Here is a 16753-nt window from a genome sequence, read left to right on the forward strand (position 1 = left end):
CTCCCCAAATGCCTACAATGTCTGGAACAGGGGTTAGAGCTAGAACAGGAGCCAGGAGCCAGGAACTCAATCCAGATTTTCCATGTGGAAGACAGGGTTTCAACCACTTGAACCATCACCACTGACACCCAGGGGTTGTATGAAATAGAAGCTAGAACTAGATCAAGTCCAGGCACTCTGCTGTAGGAGTTAGGCCTCTTAGCTGTTGGGCTGAACACCTGCCTTTCCCCTGGTGCCTCATTGGGGCAGATGGACACCCACAGTGATAACATTTGCCAGAGTCCTTTGTACTTAAATGTGTACTTAGACTTCTGGCCGATGGGTCACCAGAGGGAGTGGTGAGTGCGAACTCCAGCATATGTCCTTGTGGGGAGAGGGTGTGCCTTCTTCCTCTTGTCCTCATTTGTCCTATGCTTTGGAATGTGAACGTGGCAGGGAGCCATCCTGGACCATGTGGATGAGAACAGCTCCCTAGAGACAGCACAGTGGTCATTCTGAGGGCAGAGATGGTCATCTCCAAATGGAAAGAAGTAAGCATCTTCCTTGTGCACGCCACTGCTCCTGTGGACCTGATACCTACCTCTTGACACGGCACTGCCCTGCTCTCATCTGGTGCCCGGTTCAAAGCCTTCAGGTGACGTTTTTTACTGTCTCTTCTGCTGAGTGATTACCCAGAGTAACATCCAGACAAGAAGGGCTGATGTGCACATTACTGAAGGACGTGTATCTACACTGAAATTCCCAAGTCCAGTCACAGTCTATAGGAAGGCCTCCACCATGCTGCTATCCTTGACGTAAGGTGATGTGCACTTGGTATGGGAAATGCAAGCAGCCTTGGGACCTGCACAAACAGCAGCACCTGCTGATGGCAGTGAACAAGATGAGGCACTGAAAAACATCAGGCTTTAGGAGCTCCTTATCAGGCAACCCAGGTGATGGGCAGGTGATGGGCACTCCAGTGTGGGTGAAGCTCTTTCCCAGACACCTGCAGATCTAGGACTCTATCTTGCCCCTGGGGACTGATGATGGTACAGTGGATAAAGCTGCTGCCTATGATGACCCACTCAGTGTGGGCATTGGTTTGTGTGCCAGCTCCACTTCTGATCCAGATCCATGCCCATGTGCCTGGGAAAAGCAGAGAAAATTGGCCCAAGTGCTTGGACACCTGCCAAGTGGAAGAGCTGGAGGAAGCTCCTGGCTCTGGGTCAGCCCAGCTCTGGCTGTTGTAGCCATCTGGGGAGTGAACCAGCAGTAGAAGATTCACTTTATCTGTCTTTCTCTAACTCTAACCTTCAAATAAATACAAATATAAATAAATATGTTTTTTGGAAAGTGGAATCTTTACCTAAGAGGAGGATGTGTTCATTACTTTTCTAGACTTTGCAGCATTCCTCTTTCTATTCAAGACCCAACAACTGATGGAACACAGCCCACAGCAGTCTAACACCCTACAGGACCTAGATGTGCTGGCTTCCTGCTGCCTGAGGTAACACCAGCAGAATGCAAATGCTCACATGTCTAGCCTCCCTGTGAATCCTGGCCCATCTTCTTCTTTTTTTTTTCTCTAAGATTCAGCAACTCTACCGGGGAGAGAGGGGACACCCTGCATGCTGATCATACTAATACATTCTCGTGTGAAACACACACACAGTGGGAAACCCTAGACTCTAAGTGCATTTAAATGCTGGTCTGTCAAATTCCCATGTCACAGGGTCCGACAGGGTCTCAACCACTCGGGGCAGGCATGCCCTCTCAGGAGGGATGGGCACCTGAAGAGCAGCCTCTGCCTTACTTCTCTCCCTCTGCCTTCGTTGAACTCTGTCCCCAGACCGCTTCCTCTCTGGGTTCACCATGGTCTTGCCACTCAAGTAACTCAGCAGGGTCCGAAGCCCTCTGAGCAGGTTGTTGATCTATGGGACCTCTCCTGGCCTTAAATCCTCTCATGTTTGTATTTACTGCCAGGGTAGGGGACATAAGCACCTTCCCCACTGGGCAGAGAAGGAAACCCAATGCTAAATGCACTGGGTGATTTGCCAGGGGCAAGCAGGGCACAAATAACTAGAGTTACAGCCGCAGTTCTCTGATCCCCAAGGTCTCTGCTCCCCCACCCCCACTGCAGCTGACACCCACTCCTCTGAGTGCCTGCGGGTGGGGTGGTGTTCAACTGGGTGTCACTGGGGTTCAGATCCCCTGGTTAAGGTCAAAGACACTCACCAGCCTGTAGCCAGATCTGCTCCAGCGTGGTCCACAGCTGCATAGGGCCCTGTTTCATCACTGAGGCGGGCACGGTCAGCTCCGACATGGCCTCCTCAAGCCGTGAGGCTGCGATGGATGAGGCCCGCTGAGAGTCTGTGAAACAAGGGGGGCCAGGGCTGAGCATCAGAGTCAGGGGTCCCATGGAGAGAGACAGGACAGCGCAGCCCGGCAGCCAGCAAAACAGCTCTCAGCCCGTCCTCACACCCAGGGTTGGAGAGGAGAGCTTTTACCCACTGGGGAGCCATCCCTATGGAAAACAACCATAAATGTCAGCCAAGAGGCTGGTACAGGTGCCTGTAGTACTGACAGCAACACAGAGTCCCCGGGAGTAGCCAAGAACAGAGGTAATTGAGGTTATACTGATCCAAGACGCTGCAGCCGTCTAAGTCATGCATAAATAAGGATGTTAACCCAGCGAGACATTTACACCACTTGGGGAGGTGGAAAAGAAGTTAAGTTGCATAAAAATACAAAATGCGGTTTTGTAAAAGAGAAACAAGGTGAAACATCTGAGAGGCCGTGTGGAGAAATTACAGGTGATCCTTCTTCCTGCTGCTATTTTAAATGAGGGGCTTCCAAAAGTGTGTGGGCAATGGCATTAAAAGAGAAGTTAAACTCAGAGCAAAACATATTTGGAATGCATGCCTCATCTTTCTGAAACATGTATCTTCCAGGGCCTTCTGGAGCGTGTTCATTCCAAGGGCCCACTTGAGGCTGCATCCTAGACTAGACTAGGGGCGGCAGGGAGGGGCAGGTCCTGGCAGCTATGGGTGGCCAGGGCCCTGGTCAGGACAGAGGCTGCTGATGTGTCTAATTCTCAGGCAGGTCAAACGTGAGCCCTCTCTCTCTCTCTCTCTCTCCCTCTCTCTCCCTCTCTCAGAGGCAATAAATGCTCTAGTACACTCAGGAGACCTGGGGCAAACCACAGATGATTTCCGTTTCTGGGACAAGTGTACACAGAGTCCCAATAACTTTGTGCACCATTTGTCCTTCAGTCACAAGGGGGCCGTGCGCCTTGCTGCTGTCTCCTGGCAGCCTGCTGCTCGCCCTGCAGCTGTACACCCCTGCCTGGTGCCTCTGGTGGCAGGTGCTAAGGTTGGCCCCTGAAGGCGACTCTGCCACCTGACGGTGAGCTGTGACTCACAGAGCATCTCCTCTGATGATAACTCTCCTCATGAGCTCATTCTCACAACGGGATGGGGAAGGTGCTCTACCTTGATCGGGTTCTCAGACTAAATAAATGGGATCCTGCTTCCTGGACTTGCAAGCTCTGGGTCTCAGGATAAGTCCTGTCCACCCTCCTCTGCCCTCGCTCCACCCCGACCCCACTAAAAGAGGAAAGTCAGCTTTAAGCTGAGCAAAGAGCTCAGCCATTCCTTTAAACTTGACCAAGGATAGAGGGAACAACTTGGGCCTCTAGCTTTAGCTTAAGCGGAATGCTTCTGGTTACCTTTCCACCCAAATAGTCACTCTTTGCACTCCCCCCGCCGCCAACCCTCTTTGCCCCCTCCTCCAGCTGTCTACCACCTGTCCCAGGCCAGCAGCCAGCCTCACCCAGTGCCAAGATCAACCCTGGGAGATGCCAGAGGGCAGCTCCTTAACTCTTGCCCTTGGGAAGCAGCTGGCCAGGAGCCACTGGTGGGCATGGCCAGCCTGGGCAGATGCCCACAGGGACAGTTCTTACTGGAGTCTGCGTCATGGGCGTCAGGGAGAGTCAGGTGCATGCCACTCTGTTTCTTCATAGTGAGGCCCTCACCAAAGCTGCCATCCTTCTCCATGCCCCTGGAAGACAAGTGAGGGGTGGGCCTGGTGAGGGGGATGGGTTGGCAGGAAGGAGGAGGGAGTCTCCCTCTGGTCAGGGCTCTTAGGCTGAGAGCTCATGCTGAAAACAGAGCCAATGTCAGGGCCATTAGCTAACAGACTGTCCACCTGCTCCAACTGTCATTCTCAATACAGGCCCCCTAATGTCTTCTAGCCACTGGGGGACTTCCTATCCCCTTCCTGGAAGGTTCCTCATCTTAGAGCCTCCTCCTGGCAACTTCTACCCACTGTCCTGCCATCCTCTGGAATCTTGCAGCCATCAGAGCCTGCAAAGGGAGGTTGACACTACCCAAGGCTCCCTCCTCCATCTGATTACCCTCAGGTCTCCTCTATAAATTTTACCCCTAGAGACCTCCTTGCTCCCACAGTCCCTGTGAAGATGTGAATACCCACAGGGTGGGGGACCCCTGTGGCTTAAGGGGGATGATGACACACACAGCAATCCCAGAGGAGGGGAGCAGGAGGAGGCGGCCATGCACCCAGCCACACGGGGCTGCCTTGTCTTCTGGGATGCATGGGCTGAGCCAAGGCACTCCATTGACATTGAAAAAAAGACTAGCTATAGCTTCCTGATGGACAAGGGTGTCCTGATCTGGCTCAGAAAAACAGAGCTGAGGCTGGGGACCAGAGTAGGAGTGAGGGCGTATCTGAGGTCCCAGTTTCTTCTTTGAGCTGAGAAGAAAATCTGATCATGTATGAGATAGGAATATAAGCAGTTGGGCTATCAGAGGAAGCAATAAGCCTAGGCCCTGGCTCTGGGTCTTCTTACCATGCTAATCTTCAAGTTCATAAACAAGTGGAGTCTTTATGCTCTTGGTAGAGGTCTGTCAAGGTCAAAGTTGGATCCTTAGAGTACAAAGTCACAGGAGCACATAGCTCCACACTCACTTTGGAACATCTTCCCACCCCCACCTTGTCTAGCACCCTCCATGATCAACACCGGCCACTCACCCCAGCTGTGTGAAGCTGTACAGGGTCTGCCACAGCTGCAGCATTTGTCTGCACGTCACAAGGGCCTCCTCTGGACCTTTCAGCATCTGCTCTAGCTTCACCTTGGTGAACATCAGGCTGCCGGAAGGGAGAGGGTTGGTCAGTATGCCCTGCATCTCATACTTTTAACCCTAGTGGAAGACCCCCAGGGAGATTCTGCTTCACCAAAGGGTACCTCTAGAGCCCATCTCTGCAGCCAATGGGAAGAAGCATAACCAGAAATATGGCAGCTACTGCTGTAACCCCTGAACCACTCACTCTCTCTGGGCCTCTCGGGTAAACAGCATCTAACAGGACAGTTAGAGCTTTACAATGACCCACCGGCCCTTCCCAGGATGGGGCCTTGGGTTAAGAACCATACCCAGAAGGCAGTCTGTGCAAGGAAGTGGTAAGACCACCTCATGCAGTCTTCTGTTTCCTGCTCATTTTATTAGAGAGGCAGAGAGACAAAGCCACATCCATGCATAGACATGATGCAGACAGATACACATCTGCTGGCTAACTCTCCAGCTGTCCACAACAGCCAGCACTGGGCTAGGCCAAAGCTGGAAGCTGGGAATCCCATCCAGGGTGCCCATGTGGATGGTAGGACCAAGCACATGGGTTATCACCAGCTCCTGCCAGGCATGCATTAGCTAGAAGCTGGAATCGGAGCAGGATTGGGACTCCCACCCAGGCACCTTGATATGCGACATCTTAGCCACTAAGTCAAATGTCCACCCTCAGAATTTTGTTTCTCATCTTGCCAGCACATAACAGGTAGCCAGTTAACATCTCCTAAGTGGGACTGCAAACTTCGTTTTCTTGACCCTGGATAGATGAGGAAAGCCCTGTTACACTTTATCAAGTGTAAAATTAAAAATTAAATGAAAATGAATGCCTGCAACAGCCAAGGCTAAGGCCAGGAGCCTGGTGCCCAATCCTGGGTCTTCCATGTGGGCGAGCAGTGGCCTGGGCAGCCTATGGAGACTGAGGCAGAGCTCCCAAGGCCCGGAGAAGGCTGTGGCACCCAATGGGGAGCAGTAATACCCTTCCACAAATCAACAGGACTGATGGGTCCTGATGTGATCACTGTGTAGGGGGGCTCTGTCACTGTCCCCGGAGTTCTGCCTCTGCTGGGTACCCTGGCAGACCGTTCAGGGCACAGGAAGGTGGGGCCTCCCATAGAGCGCCCCCTGCCTTTCCCTCTCCACTGGGCCCTGGCCTCCCTTTCTTCTGCTCCTTCCTTCCCAGTCACCACCCCATGCCCTCATTCCTCTCCCCAGAAAACTTGCTGGTGGACAGGCCATCCTCATCCTCCCTGCAGAAGAGTGGCACTTCAGGTGCTGGGAAAGTAGTATTTTCCTTCCTCACGTTTCCTGAAAAGTGTTTTCCTGCTGCTACACATGGGACCCCTCCGGCCCCCCAACCCCCAGCCACCTTGCCACGCACACCCATCCTCCAAGCCTGATTTGAATTCTCACCACACCCAATTCTGCTGGCAACAGCAAACACCGAGCACTTAGCAGGCTTGTGAGGTCCCCAGAGAATAGCTGTACAGTTGGAATAGGGTTCCAGCCCTGCTGCCCTTCCCTCCACCCAGATTCTCCCAGGGACCAGAACTCTGCCCATTGCTGAAGAAGAGGGTGGGGTGGGAGAGTGCATTCCAAGGCCATCCCTTCTCAGGAGCAGCCAGGCAAAGTCCCTGGTGGCAGACCACCCCTGCAGTATTCCTGGCTCCCAGTGGACTCACTGGCTTCTAGCACTTTCCCCCTTCCCACATACTACCCTGAGAGCCAGCTCGGGAACAGAAGAGGTCGAGAACTGAGTTGGCATCACAGTCACTTCCGCCAAGCCGCCAGCGTCCTCTTGCGTGCTGACATTCAATTAGCATGAGTGACCTAGAGTGGAATTTCTTTTTTTTTTTTTAAGATTTATTCATTTTATTACAGCCAGATATACACAGAGGAGGAGAGACAGAGACGAAGATCTTCCGTCCGATGTTTCACTCCCCAAGTGAGCCGCAACGGGCAGGTGCGCGCCGATCCGATGCCGGGAACCTGGAACCTCCTCAGGGTCTCCCACGAGGGTGCAGGGTCCCAATGCATTGGGCCGTCCTCAACTGCTTTCCCAGGCCACAAGCAGGGAGCTGGATGGGAAGTGGAGCTGCCGGGACCAGAACCGGCGCCCATATGGGATCCCGGGCCTTCCAAGGCGAGGACTTTAGCCGCTAGGCCACGCCGCTGGGCCCAAGAGTGGAATTTCTCAAGCCAACTGCATCCTTTCTGGGCTGGGCAAGGGCTCCAGCAGTCACCCACCCACTAGGCTGGCCTTCACTGCTGGGTCCTGGGAGTGTCCACATTGGCTCTGTAGATTTCCTGTCTGGCTATTGAGTGTGGCTTGAATGGACAGATGATTCTGCCTGTATGGCCCAGGTTAACACTCCGGGTGACATATGGCCTTCAAGGCTTTTCTGCCCTGGTTTCTGCCATTGCCACCCTCTAGGAGGTTTGTGTGGGGATTGCCTGAGTGGCAGCAGCTCCCTGATCCTTGGGCGGGGCAGACTCTAGGAGCTGCCTACTGGCACCTGTCCTGTGCCCTTCCCCCTAGAATGGCCAGCTCCTAACCAGATGTGTAACCTGGCTTTCTGGGGAGTAGTCTTTATTCCCTACACACTTACAAGCTGGCCTCAGACTCACTGCTGAATGTTCCCCAGCTTGCAACAGGGATGGGTATATAACAACCTTGACCCTTCAGGAGGAGCCATTCTACTGAGTTGGATTACAGTAAGCCCTGTTCCACCCACTGGCTGGGTGCTCTGCCCACCTACACCATGCTGGCTCAGCCAGAGAGCACTGACAGAGGCCTGGAATGCCATCATGGCTAGTGGACAACACTTCTGGGCCCGCACAGCCAGGCAGAGTCAGAGCTGTGGCCACAGAATATGGGATTTCCCGCGTGGACCAAGACAACCTAGGTTTCCCTTGCCCACCACCTCAAGCAGTACTCCTCACTGTCTCATATACTGGGTGAGTCAAACAGGTAATTTGAATGAAAGACTAAGACTTTACAAAAAAGCCTCTTTTAAATCCCTTTAAGATTCTCCTTTAAGAAGCCCCCACAGGAACCCCATAATCCTCTGAGTATGTGCACTGGTTAGAATTCCAGCTGTTCGGGCCCGGCGGTGTGGTCTAGTGGCTAAAGTCCTCGCCTTGAACGCCCCGGGATCCCATATGAGCGCCGGTTCTAATCCCGGCAGCTCCACTTCCCATCCAGCTCCCTGCTTGTGGCCTGGGAAGGCAGTTGAGGACGGCCCAATGCACTGGGACCCTGCACCCATGTGGGAGACCCGGAGGAAGTCCCTGGTTCCCGGCATCAGATTGGCACGCACCGGCCGCTGCGGCTCACTTGGGGAGTGAAACATCGGACGGAAGATCTTCGTCTCTGTGTCTCCTCTGTGTATATCTGGCTGTAATAAAATGAATAAATCTTAAAAAAAAAAAAGAATTCCAGCTGTTCCACTTTTTTTTTTAATAAAAGATTTATTTATTTTATTACAAAGTCAGATATACAGAGAGGAGACACAGAGAGGAAGATCTTCCATCCGATGTTTCACTCCCCAAGTGAGCCGCAGCGGCCGGTGCGTGCCAATCTGATGCCGGGAACCAGGAACTTCCTCCGGGTCTCCCACATGGGTGCAGGGTCCCAATGCATTGGGCCGTCCTCAACTGCCTCCCAGGCCACAAGCAGGGAGCTGGATGGGAAGTGGAGCTGCCGGGATTAGAACCGGCGCCCATATGGGATCCCGGGGCTTTCAAGGCGAGGACTTTAGCCGCCAGGCCAAGCCGCCGGGCCCACAGCTGTTCCACTTCTAATCCAGCTCCCTGTTAATGTACCTGGGAAAGCAGAGGAAGACAACTCAAGTCCTTGGGTCGCAGCACCCATGTAGGAGACCTGGAAATAGCTCCCTGACTCCTGACTTTAGGCTGGCCCAATTCTAGCTGTTGTAGCCATTTGAGGAATGAATCAGTGGATGAAAGATCTCTCTCTGCAACTTGCCTTTCAAATAAACAAATATTTCTAAAACAACACAAAAACAACAAAAAATAAAGAAGACAATCTTCCCTGGCCTCCGAATTTTTGAGACATTTGAAAGCAATCTGTAGCCACTCCTGTGCACTGCTGGAAAAGCCAGTTAGTTATCTTGTTTGTGCAGCCCCATCTGGACAAGTCCCTCAGCACAGCCAGGCTCCGCCTCCTTCCAGGCAGTGTCCACCTAACTTCCCAGGTGCCTGGCACAGCACTGGGTACACGGCCACTCCCTGGCACTGGACTCTGAACACTGGACTCTCGCTTTAAACTGTGCAGGAGTCAAGCTTTACTCCCCATGGCTGGAGCCTGGAGGAGCTGTAGGCTCTGGGCATGGCATGAAGAGGGAAGCTCCTCCTGCTTGGGCCGGGCCCAGGGGGCCTCTTCAGTCCACAGCAGGGTCACTGGGCATGGCCAAAATCACCTGCAGAGCTGAGGGCACAATCTGAGACCGGAACTTTGTGTAGCCAGTCACACACTGAGAAAAACCATTGCCTCAGAGGAACGCCTGCATTTGTGTCCTCAAACTTAGCCTGCTCACATCACTCACAGTGAACAGATGCTAACCTGTGAGCCAGAAACCCAAGCCAAAGTCCCAGCTCTGATACCATCTCGCTGCGCATGTCACGGGTCAAACAGAAGTGAAATCACCTGCCCACGGGACTTCCACGAGACTGGCCTGGGATGATCCCTGAGCAGCAGCTGAGAAATCTCACACTACATCTGGCTGTCCAGCACAGGGTCCACCTGCCCAGGTTTCCAGGCCAAGAGCCCCTGCAGGTTCTCAGCAAGTCCTCCAGCTTGCAGGCTTGGCCAGTTGGGTAGGAGGTCTTCCCCATTGCCCCTAGGGCCTAAGACCTGAAGAGGATAGGTGTTGGGGGCTGCTCAGAGCTCCAGGGCTGGGGGCCCAGAAGCAAAGGAGCCTCAGCTTAGACCCTTATAGGCAAGTCTCTGGATTTTGAAGTGGTTGAAGCCCACATTGAATAAACACTGAGGCCTTCTAAGGCCAGGCTATCACTATTGGTATAATACGTGGAAGTGAGCACATGGAAGGAGCGCAATGGAAGCCTGTCCTACCTCAAGGGCTGTCCCCCTGCTGGTGCTGGGGAAGAGGCCGAGGCCTGCGCGACACCCTCACCCGAGGTGCTCAGCCTGTCCCAGCTGCACAGCAAGTGTGCCCTACTTCTTGTCAGAATGTTGCTGCCAGGAACTGCTCACCTCATCTACCACTGTGGGGACCCACCACCTCTCAGGTCAACTCCATACTTCAGAGCCCAGGGGTAGGGCTAGAGGTGCCCACACAGGCTTGATTGCCTTGGGCAGAGCCCTGTTAGAGTCAATGCACCCCAACCACCTGCCTGTCTGTTCGCTGGCTTGCATCTGGCCAGCCATCTTCCCAAGTAGGAAGTCATGGGTCTGTATCTCTGCTCTGCTGTAAAATGTCCTGGCCTGTACCAGTAACTCTGCTGGGGGCTGCTGCTGGAGGTTCCCAAGGAGGCTGTTGGCACCTGCTTCCTCCTGGACTTTCTCGGTAGCACTAACACTCCAAGGCAAAGACCAAGACTTCCACTGCTTTTCAGAGGAAAGACCTCAGGGTGGGCTGCCCCAGAGATGGGTGGCATGATTTCCCAAATATGCTCTGAAGAACCCCAATTTTAGAGCTGGCACCATGGCTCAACAGACTAATTCTCCACCATCAAGTACCCACATCCCATGTGGGCACCAGTTCGTGTCCTGGCTGCTCCATTTCACATCCAGCTCCCTGCTTGTGGCCTGCAAAAGCAGCAGAGGATGGCTCAAAGTCTTGGGAGCCTGCATCCATATGGGAGACCTGGAAGAAGCTCCTGGCTTCTGGCTTTAGCTCCAGCTGTTGGCGACACTTGGAGAGTGAATCAGCAGATAGAAAATCTTTCTGTCACTCCTCCTCTCTGCAAATACACCTTTCCAATAAAAAAAAAAAAAAAAAAACTCAAAAAAACCTCTGTTTCCTAAATAGATTCTATTCTGGTGATGTTTCTGGCTCAGCAGATGTCCTTGGGTGCCCTTCCTGGTTGCTCACCCAGGTGCTCCTGCTTTAAACTGCAGGTACCTGCTCTCCTGGATGTGCAGTGAGGGACACAGGGCAGGACATGGGTGTGTGGGCCTCAGGCATAGCGGTCCACACTGTTACTTTTGGTTTCCCAAAAGCTGCACCTGCCACCAATCCTTGAACACAGTCATGGCCTTATACCTGAGGCAGCTGGCTCTTGATCTGCAGGCTGAAACCCCTGCCCAATGGGAGGACACAAGAAAAGGGAGCGGTCTGGCCGGTGCCTGGTACACAGGAAGCCACAGAGAAAGGTCAGCTGTCACTCTCTGCCCTGCCTCCCCCACTCTTGGATGGGTACCAGATCTTATCTTGGTGTGCCCAGTACCTGCTCTGAGACCAGGCAGCAGACCTTGACTGCAGTGTGGAAACAGGAAGTTGAGTCACAGAGGCTTGGAAAACTAAGCAAGCGAGGGGGACTCCCTATCCCTGCCGGCCCTCCTGGACCACCACTCTGTGAATCTGCCTGGCCCTGAGTGGCTCTGCCCAGCTTGGGGGTGGAGGGTTCCAGGCCGTAGGAGCAGAAGGGTGGCAGCAGGTGTGGTAAATGCACATAAGAGGGTACTAGCTCTTTAAAGGACAGTCATTAGCAATTCCAGCACATGGCTGTGTGGCACTGTTTTAATGAAGAGTTCTATTTTTATAGGAAACATATAATTGAGTGAAAAAGCAGGCTATTCTTTGAGTCAGGTAGCCATGCTTCTAGAAAGTCTTAACGCCTAGGTCAGGAGGCCAGGGCCTGGGCATGGCACAGGGAATCAACGGTCAGTAAGCGTCCTCCTGGGTGACACCAAGACTGGGTGGCAAAAGGCAGAGTGTGCCTAACGCCCGGGAAGCCACCCAAACCCTGACAGCCTCAATTTCTTCCCTTATCAGAGCTACTCCATGCCTTGAGATTGTTACATAGAAATACGGTGCATAGAAGCCCAGTAAGGGTTTTGGGCAACAATAAAGTGTTCCTTCCATCCACACAGGCCCTAACTCAGTCTTATGGGTGCAGCCCCCGCTGCAGGCAGCTGCTCACTTGGCCTCTCTGTGAAGTGGGAAGGACAGTTGGTGCCCTCTCAGGTCACTGGGAGGAACCTGTGAGCTAATGCTGGCCACAGTGTCTGCCCAGACCAGCCCTGTGTGTGTTGTTGCTGTCGCTGTTGCTAAGGAAGCTAAGGATGCAAATGCAGCCATTTGTCAGGCCCAGCAGCCGGCCTGGATTCCTGGTCCATCACTCATCAGGGAGACACCTGCCATAGCCTTGAGTTTCACTTTTGAATCAGGAATGTTGCAAAAACCCCAAACCAATCAAACCCAAATGACAGTGAGGTGGGGTGAGGGCTGCGACAATGCCTATGGTGTTCTCATCCACATTCTCATCTGAGGGCCAACCAGGGTGAGGGGCAGTCCTGGGTACCCAGCCTGGGACTCACTATGGTGGGGAGGGGAGAATGGGAGTTAGGCAGAACAGAGGCCACAAGATGTCCTATATGACTGGAGACCAAAGAATGAAACAACACTTTAGGGAGTGGTCCAGCTGGGAGGTACAGGGGCTACAAAAGCACAAAGTCCACAGCTCTTGTCCATTGCACGCAAGCATGCGCAATCGTCAAAAGGAATCCCACAGCATCTTGCAGGGTACCTCCAGGGCTGGATGGTGCCAGAAGTACAGGCTGTGAGTGGAGCCCCACCCACAGGACAGATAGGGGTAGGGGAAAGGGCAACACTGGGATTGTTATTACTGGGGTCATCTGAGTGGTTAGTCCCTGCCAGAACACCAGGGATGCCAAGTGATCTGCTAGGCTCTGAGGGAGCCTCCACCAATGCCATCAACTAGGAATGCTCACACATGTGCTCTCCAGGGCCTGATTCCTTAAAGGGACCTGACAGGAGAGCCCTTCCTGAGTGGTGTCCGTGCCAGCTTACACATCTCCTGGCAAGACCAAGACCCAACCCCTGAAAGGCAGTTTCCCTCGGGATGACCACTCCCATCTGCTTTGAGGCCCCACGGTCTGCCCTACAACAACATACCCCAGCTCTGAGGCTACACAGAGCAGCTGTACAAGCCCCACCCCTCCTTCCTTCAAAGGCTCTGCCCAGCTCCCAGTTGCACATTTCCATGGGCAGACCCTGGAGCAGGAGCATGGCAAGCTGGACAAAGCATCCCTGTCTGTCCTTCTCATCTGTGTTCTGCACAGGCTGACGGCTGACCCCACCAGCATCCAGGCCTCAATTTCCTTTGGCAGCTGGCCACCTCCAGGCCCCTTCAGCTGACCTCCAGAAACAAGTGCCAACCACACAAGGTTTTCCTTCACCATTCAGGCTGAAGAACTTCCAAACACAGCCCTTGGTGAGGGCGGGGGAGACCCAAGGCAGGTCCATGATTTGGTAGGAGACATGAAAAAACAAAGGTCAAGGTGGTGGGCAGTCTCTTGTGGAGCAGGGTGGGGTTGGGGGGCAGCTTGACTTGTGGGAACAGCCTTCTCCCAGGGGCTGAAGGCAGACTCAAGCCACAGTACCTGCCCCCGGGTCCTGTTGTGCTGTCAGACAGCCAAGGACTAGGACCACCTGTGAAGACCAATGAAGAATTCCTTTGGAAAAACCCCGCTTCCCTTCTTCTGTTTCTCAGACAAACTGAACAAGCGATGTTACCTACCCTCTTGGCTTGAAAGCAGGCAGACCTCCTATCCAACAGGGAGCCACAGTATTTAAATTGACCAACCTGATGTTACAACTACTTTGAGGTGGCCAAATGTAAACTAAAAGCCTTAATTAAAGTGGTGCAATTTTGTATAACTTAGCATCAGTAGTTCAATAAATTTGGATTGCCATGCAAGGGCTTGCATTATAATTACTTGCCACTTGAATGTGTTTTGTGTAATGTTTTAACAGTGCTAGTAAATAAATATGGGTTTACATTCTTAAAAAAAAAAAAGAAAGCAGGCAGACCTCAAACAGGAGAGTGAGCACTGTGTCTCAACAACCTGCACATGTCACATATGGGGTGGGGGTGGGGATCACAGGGCTCCTCAAGGGACCAGCACTGAAGGGAAGCACTGAACTGAGAAGCAGTTGACCTCTGAGAAGGTCCCAGTGCTGCCAGTGCTACATCGGGATTAGCACTTCCCTGGGCTGCACAGGCTGCCAGCTTGGCCGAGGGCTGGTGTCCTGCGCAGAGAGAGGCTGTGTCCACCAGATATGTTTAACGAACCAGGCAGAGTGATGAACTATGTTTGTGTTAATACCTTTGATTCTACCCATCACCAGAGCGTTGGTATTTTAAGCATCCTTTTGATGTACTACAAGTCCCTACTAAGAACCATCAAATAAACACAAAGGGTTTAAGGCCGAAATGCTGACCCATGTCCCAGGACTTGGATCCCCTCTTGCTCAGCAGGCTGCACGCTAGGCAGCGCTCACACGCAACATGATGGAAAGGTAAGACAGGACGGCCTTAATGGGATTCAGCCATGTTCTGGCTCCAGCTAATGCTTAGGGCTCAGCCTGGGAAGTTCCCAGAACATTTAGGTTTCCTGAGGGTGACACAGGCCACTTATGGACAGGGTCACATGGACGGCTTGCGGGAGAGTGCCTCTAGACTCCCACACTGTCTCCCCTGCCTCCCTGGATCTACCATGTCCCCAGGCACCAGGGCTGACCCTGCCATAGCAATGTCAGGGGTGGCAGGAGGCAGCCTTGCCTGCTGTGGAAAGACAAAAGGAAGCCATGGGCCCCTCTGTTGCCCCATGTGTGGCCCAGGCTTTGCAAGCTAGCCTGGCCAGCTGCCAGCCTGGGGCGGGATCTGTGACGGACAGGCTGGTAACTGGAAAGCTCCCATCATTAGCCCAGGAACTTTGTTTGGTTACCATGGTGACCTTTGCTACAAGCAGGCTGATTAAAGCACAAGGAATCTGTTACCTAAAACCAGCACCCTGTGGATCCCAGGGCTTTGGGAGGGACGCTGATCAGTGGGCCCATGGCCCAGGCTCCATGACCCCTATTCCTGCCCCTCCCTGGTTGGATCTATCAGCTGCCTCCCACATTCAAAATGAAAGAAAGGACTAGAAAGGCACCTCCGCTTGCATGAGACCTCTCACGTTCCTGACAAGGAGGCTGCCCCAAGCCCTGCTGCAGGCCTGGACCTCAAGCAGGCTGGCCAGGGACAGCCCAGTAGGCACACGCGTCCAGGGCTTAGTTAAAAGCCTCTTGGGGTGTCTGGTTCCCATCGTGCTAGTTCACGTTGTCCCTTCAGAGCCATCAGGATCACTTCATCACGTCTCTGCCTTTTTAAACCTGAGCTCCATTAATAAAAGGTCATCCCACAGCATGGAAATCAAGATCGTTGCTTTGCTTTTCAACCCTGAATTCAGAAGCATGTGCAAAGGTTTGACACCCCTCCTAAGCAAGCTGGTATAGGAATGGTGATCCTGAGGTTAGCTGAGGATTTAAAATCCCTTGTCCCCAAGACCATCCCACTCCTCTGTTCAGGGTCCCATGGGAACACCTCTCATTTCTACCTCCTGGCCCAGCCTACACATGGTCCCCCTGGGGTCCCAGTTTCCAGTCAGTGCTAGCTGTGGCTCTGCACACTGTCACCCTGGGCGTGGCCAACAACTGGCTGTGTGCCCTTCTCTTGTCTGGTCTCCTAACTGACCTGGGAGGCGGAGGGAAGCTAAGTCGAAGTAAAACAAACAAGCAAACAAACAAACAAACAAACAAAAAAAACCAGAGGAAGGAGAGGAGGTACACTGCAGGTGGCACATGTGACAGGTGCAACACGGGGCTAGGACCTCACTGTGTGTCTCACACAAGATAAGTGCCTATAGACAGGGATCCATCCACCTAACAGCTTTCTTCTCTACACCAGCTCAGGCTCACATGGCAACACTGGCCTGCCAGCTTCTTTCATTGAGGCAGGCTCTGAGATTCAAATCCCTGAGGACTTCTGCAGGTGGAAGAAGGTTCTGAAAGGCTGTGGCCACCAAGGCAGCATCTGCAAGTTGCTCAATGGGAGAAAGCTTGGGACTAGATTGCATCTAGACCAGGTTGATGACAATGTGGTTGGGGTAAAGAGGGTCTGTTTTGTGTTGTTTTGCTGCTGCGCCAAGATTTACTGCAGCAACTGTTTAACTTCCTTGGCAACAGCTGCAGCAGCATGCGGCCGGTTCCCAATGAGGGAGCAGCCGCGGTGCCAATCCAACAGCAATGATATTTTTCTGCCATCCCTGACCTGTAATGGACTCAGTGACATTTCTGATTAATCCATGGGTTTCTGCACCTCAGGGCTTCATTGGTATGGGGCATCATGCAGGCCTATTTGCAAAGACTCAAGGTCTCCCCTAGCGGCTCTGCCTCCTCCACCTCAGCCTCCAGCCCAACCACAAAAGTGTTTAAAGCATTCAGGGAAAATGTATAATTACAAAAGCCAACACAAATTTCAAAATTTCTTTTGCACTAAAATGAACTTTCCTTTCAATTCAATTTTCCCACTCACTTTTTGAAATACTCTCGTAGATTTGTTTTTCTGTTTGGCTTAGAACAACA

The 16753-nt window shown here is 52.9% G+C and overlaps 1 protein-coding gene across 1 annotated transcript in view; it reads right to left on the minus strand.

The window, feature by feature from the left end:
* TTC7A (tetratricopeptide repeat domain 7A) overlaps nt 1–16753 on the minus strand; it is a 95513-nt gene that overhangs the window by 10913 nt on the left and 67847 nt on the right. Inside the window, exons 16-18 of the mRNA XM_058667982.1 lie at nt 5029–5145; nt 3941–4038; nt 2215–2349 (exon numbers count right to left, since the gene is read on the minus strand). Of these exons, the coding sequence (XP_058523965.1) occupies nt 2215–2349; nt 3941–4038; nt 5029–5145 (350 nt within the window). The remainder of the gene's footprint in view (nt 1–2214; nt 2350–3940; nt 4039–5028; nt 5146–16753) is intronic.

Source organism: Ochotona princeps, chromosome 8, assembly GCF_030435755.1.
Source record: "Ochotona princeps isolate mOchPri1 chromosome 8, mOchPri1.hap1, whole genome shotgun sequence".
Taxonomy (NCBI): Eukaryota; Metazoa; Chordata; class Mammalia; order Lagomorpha; family Ochotonidae; genus Ochotona; species Ochotona princeps.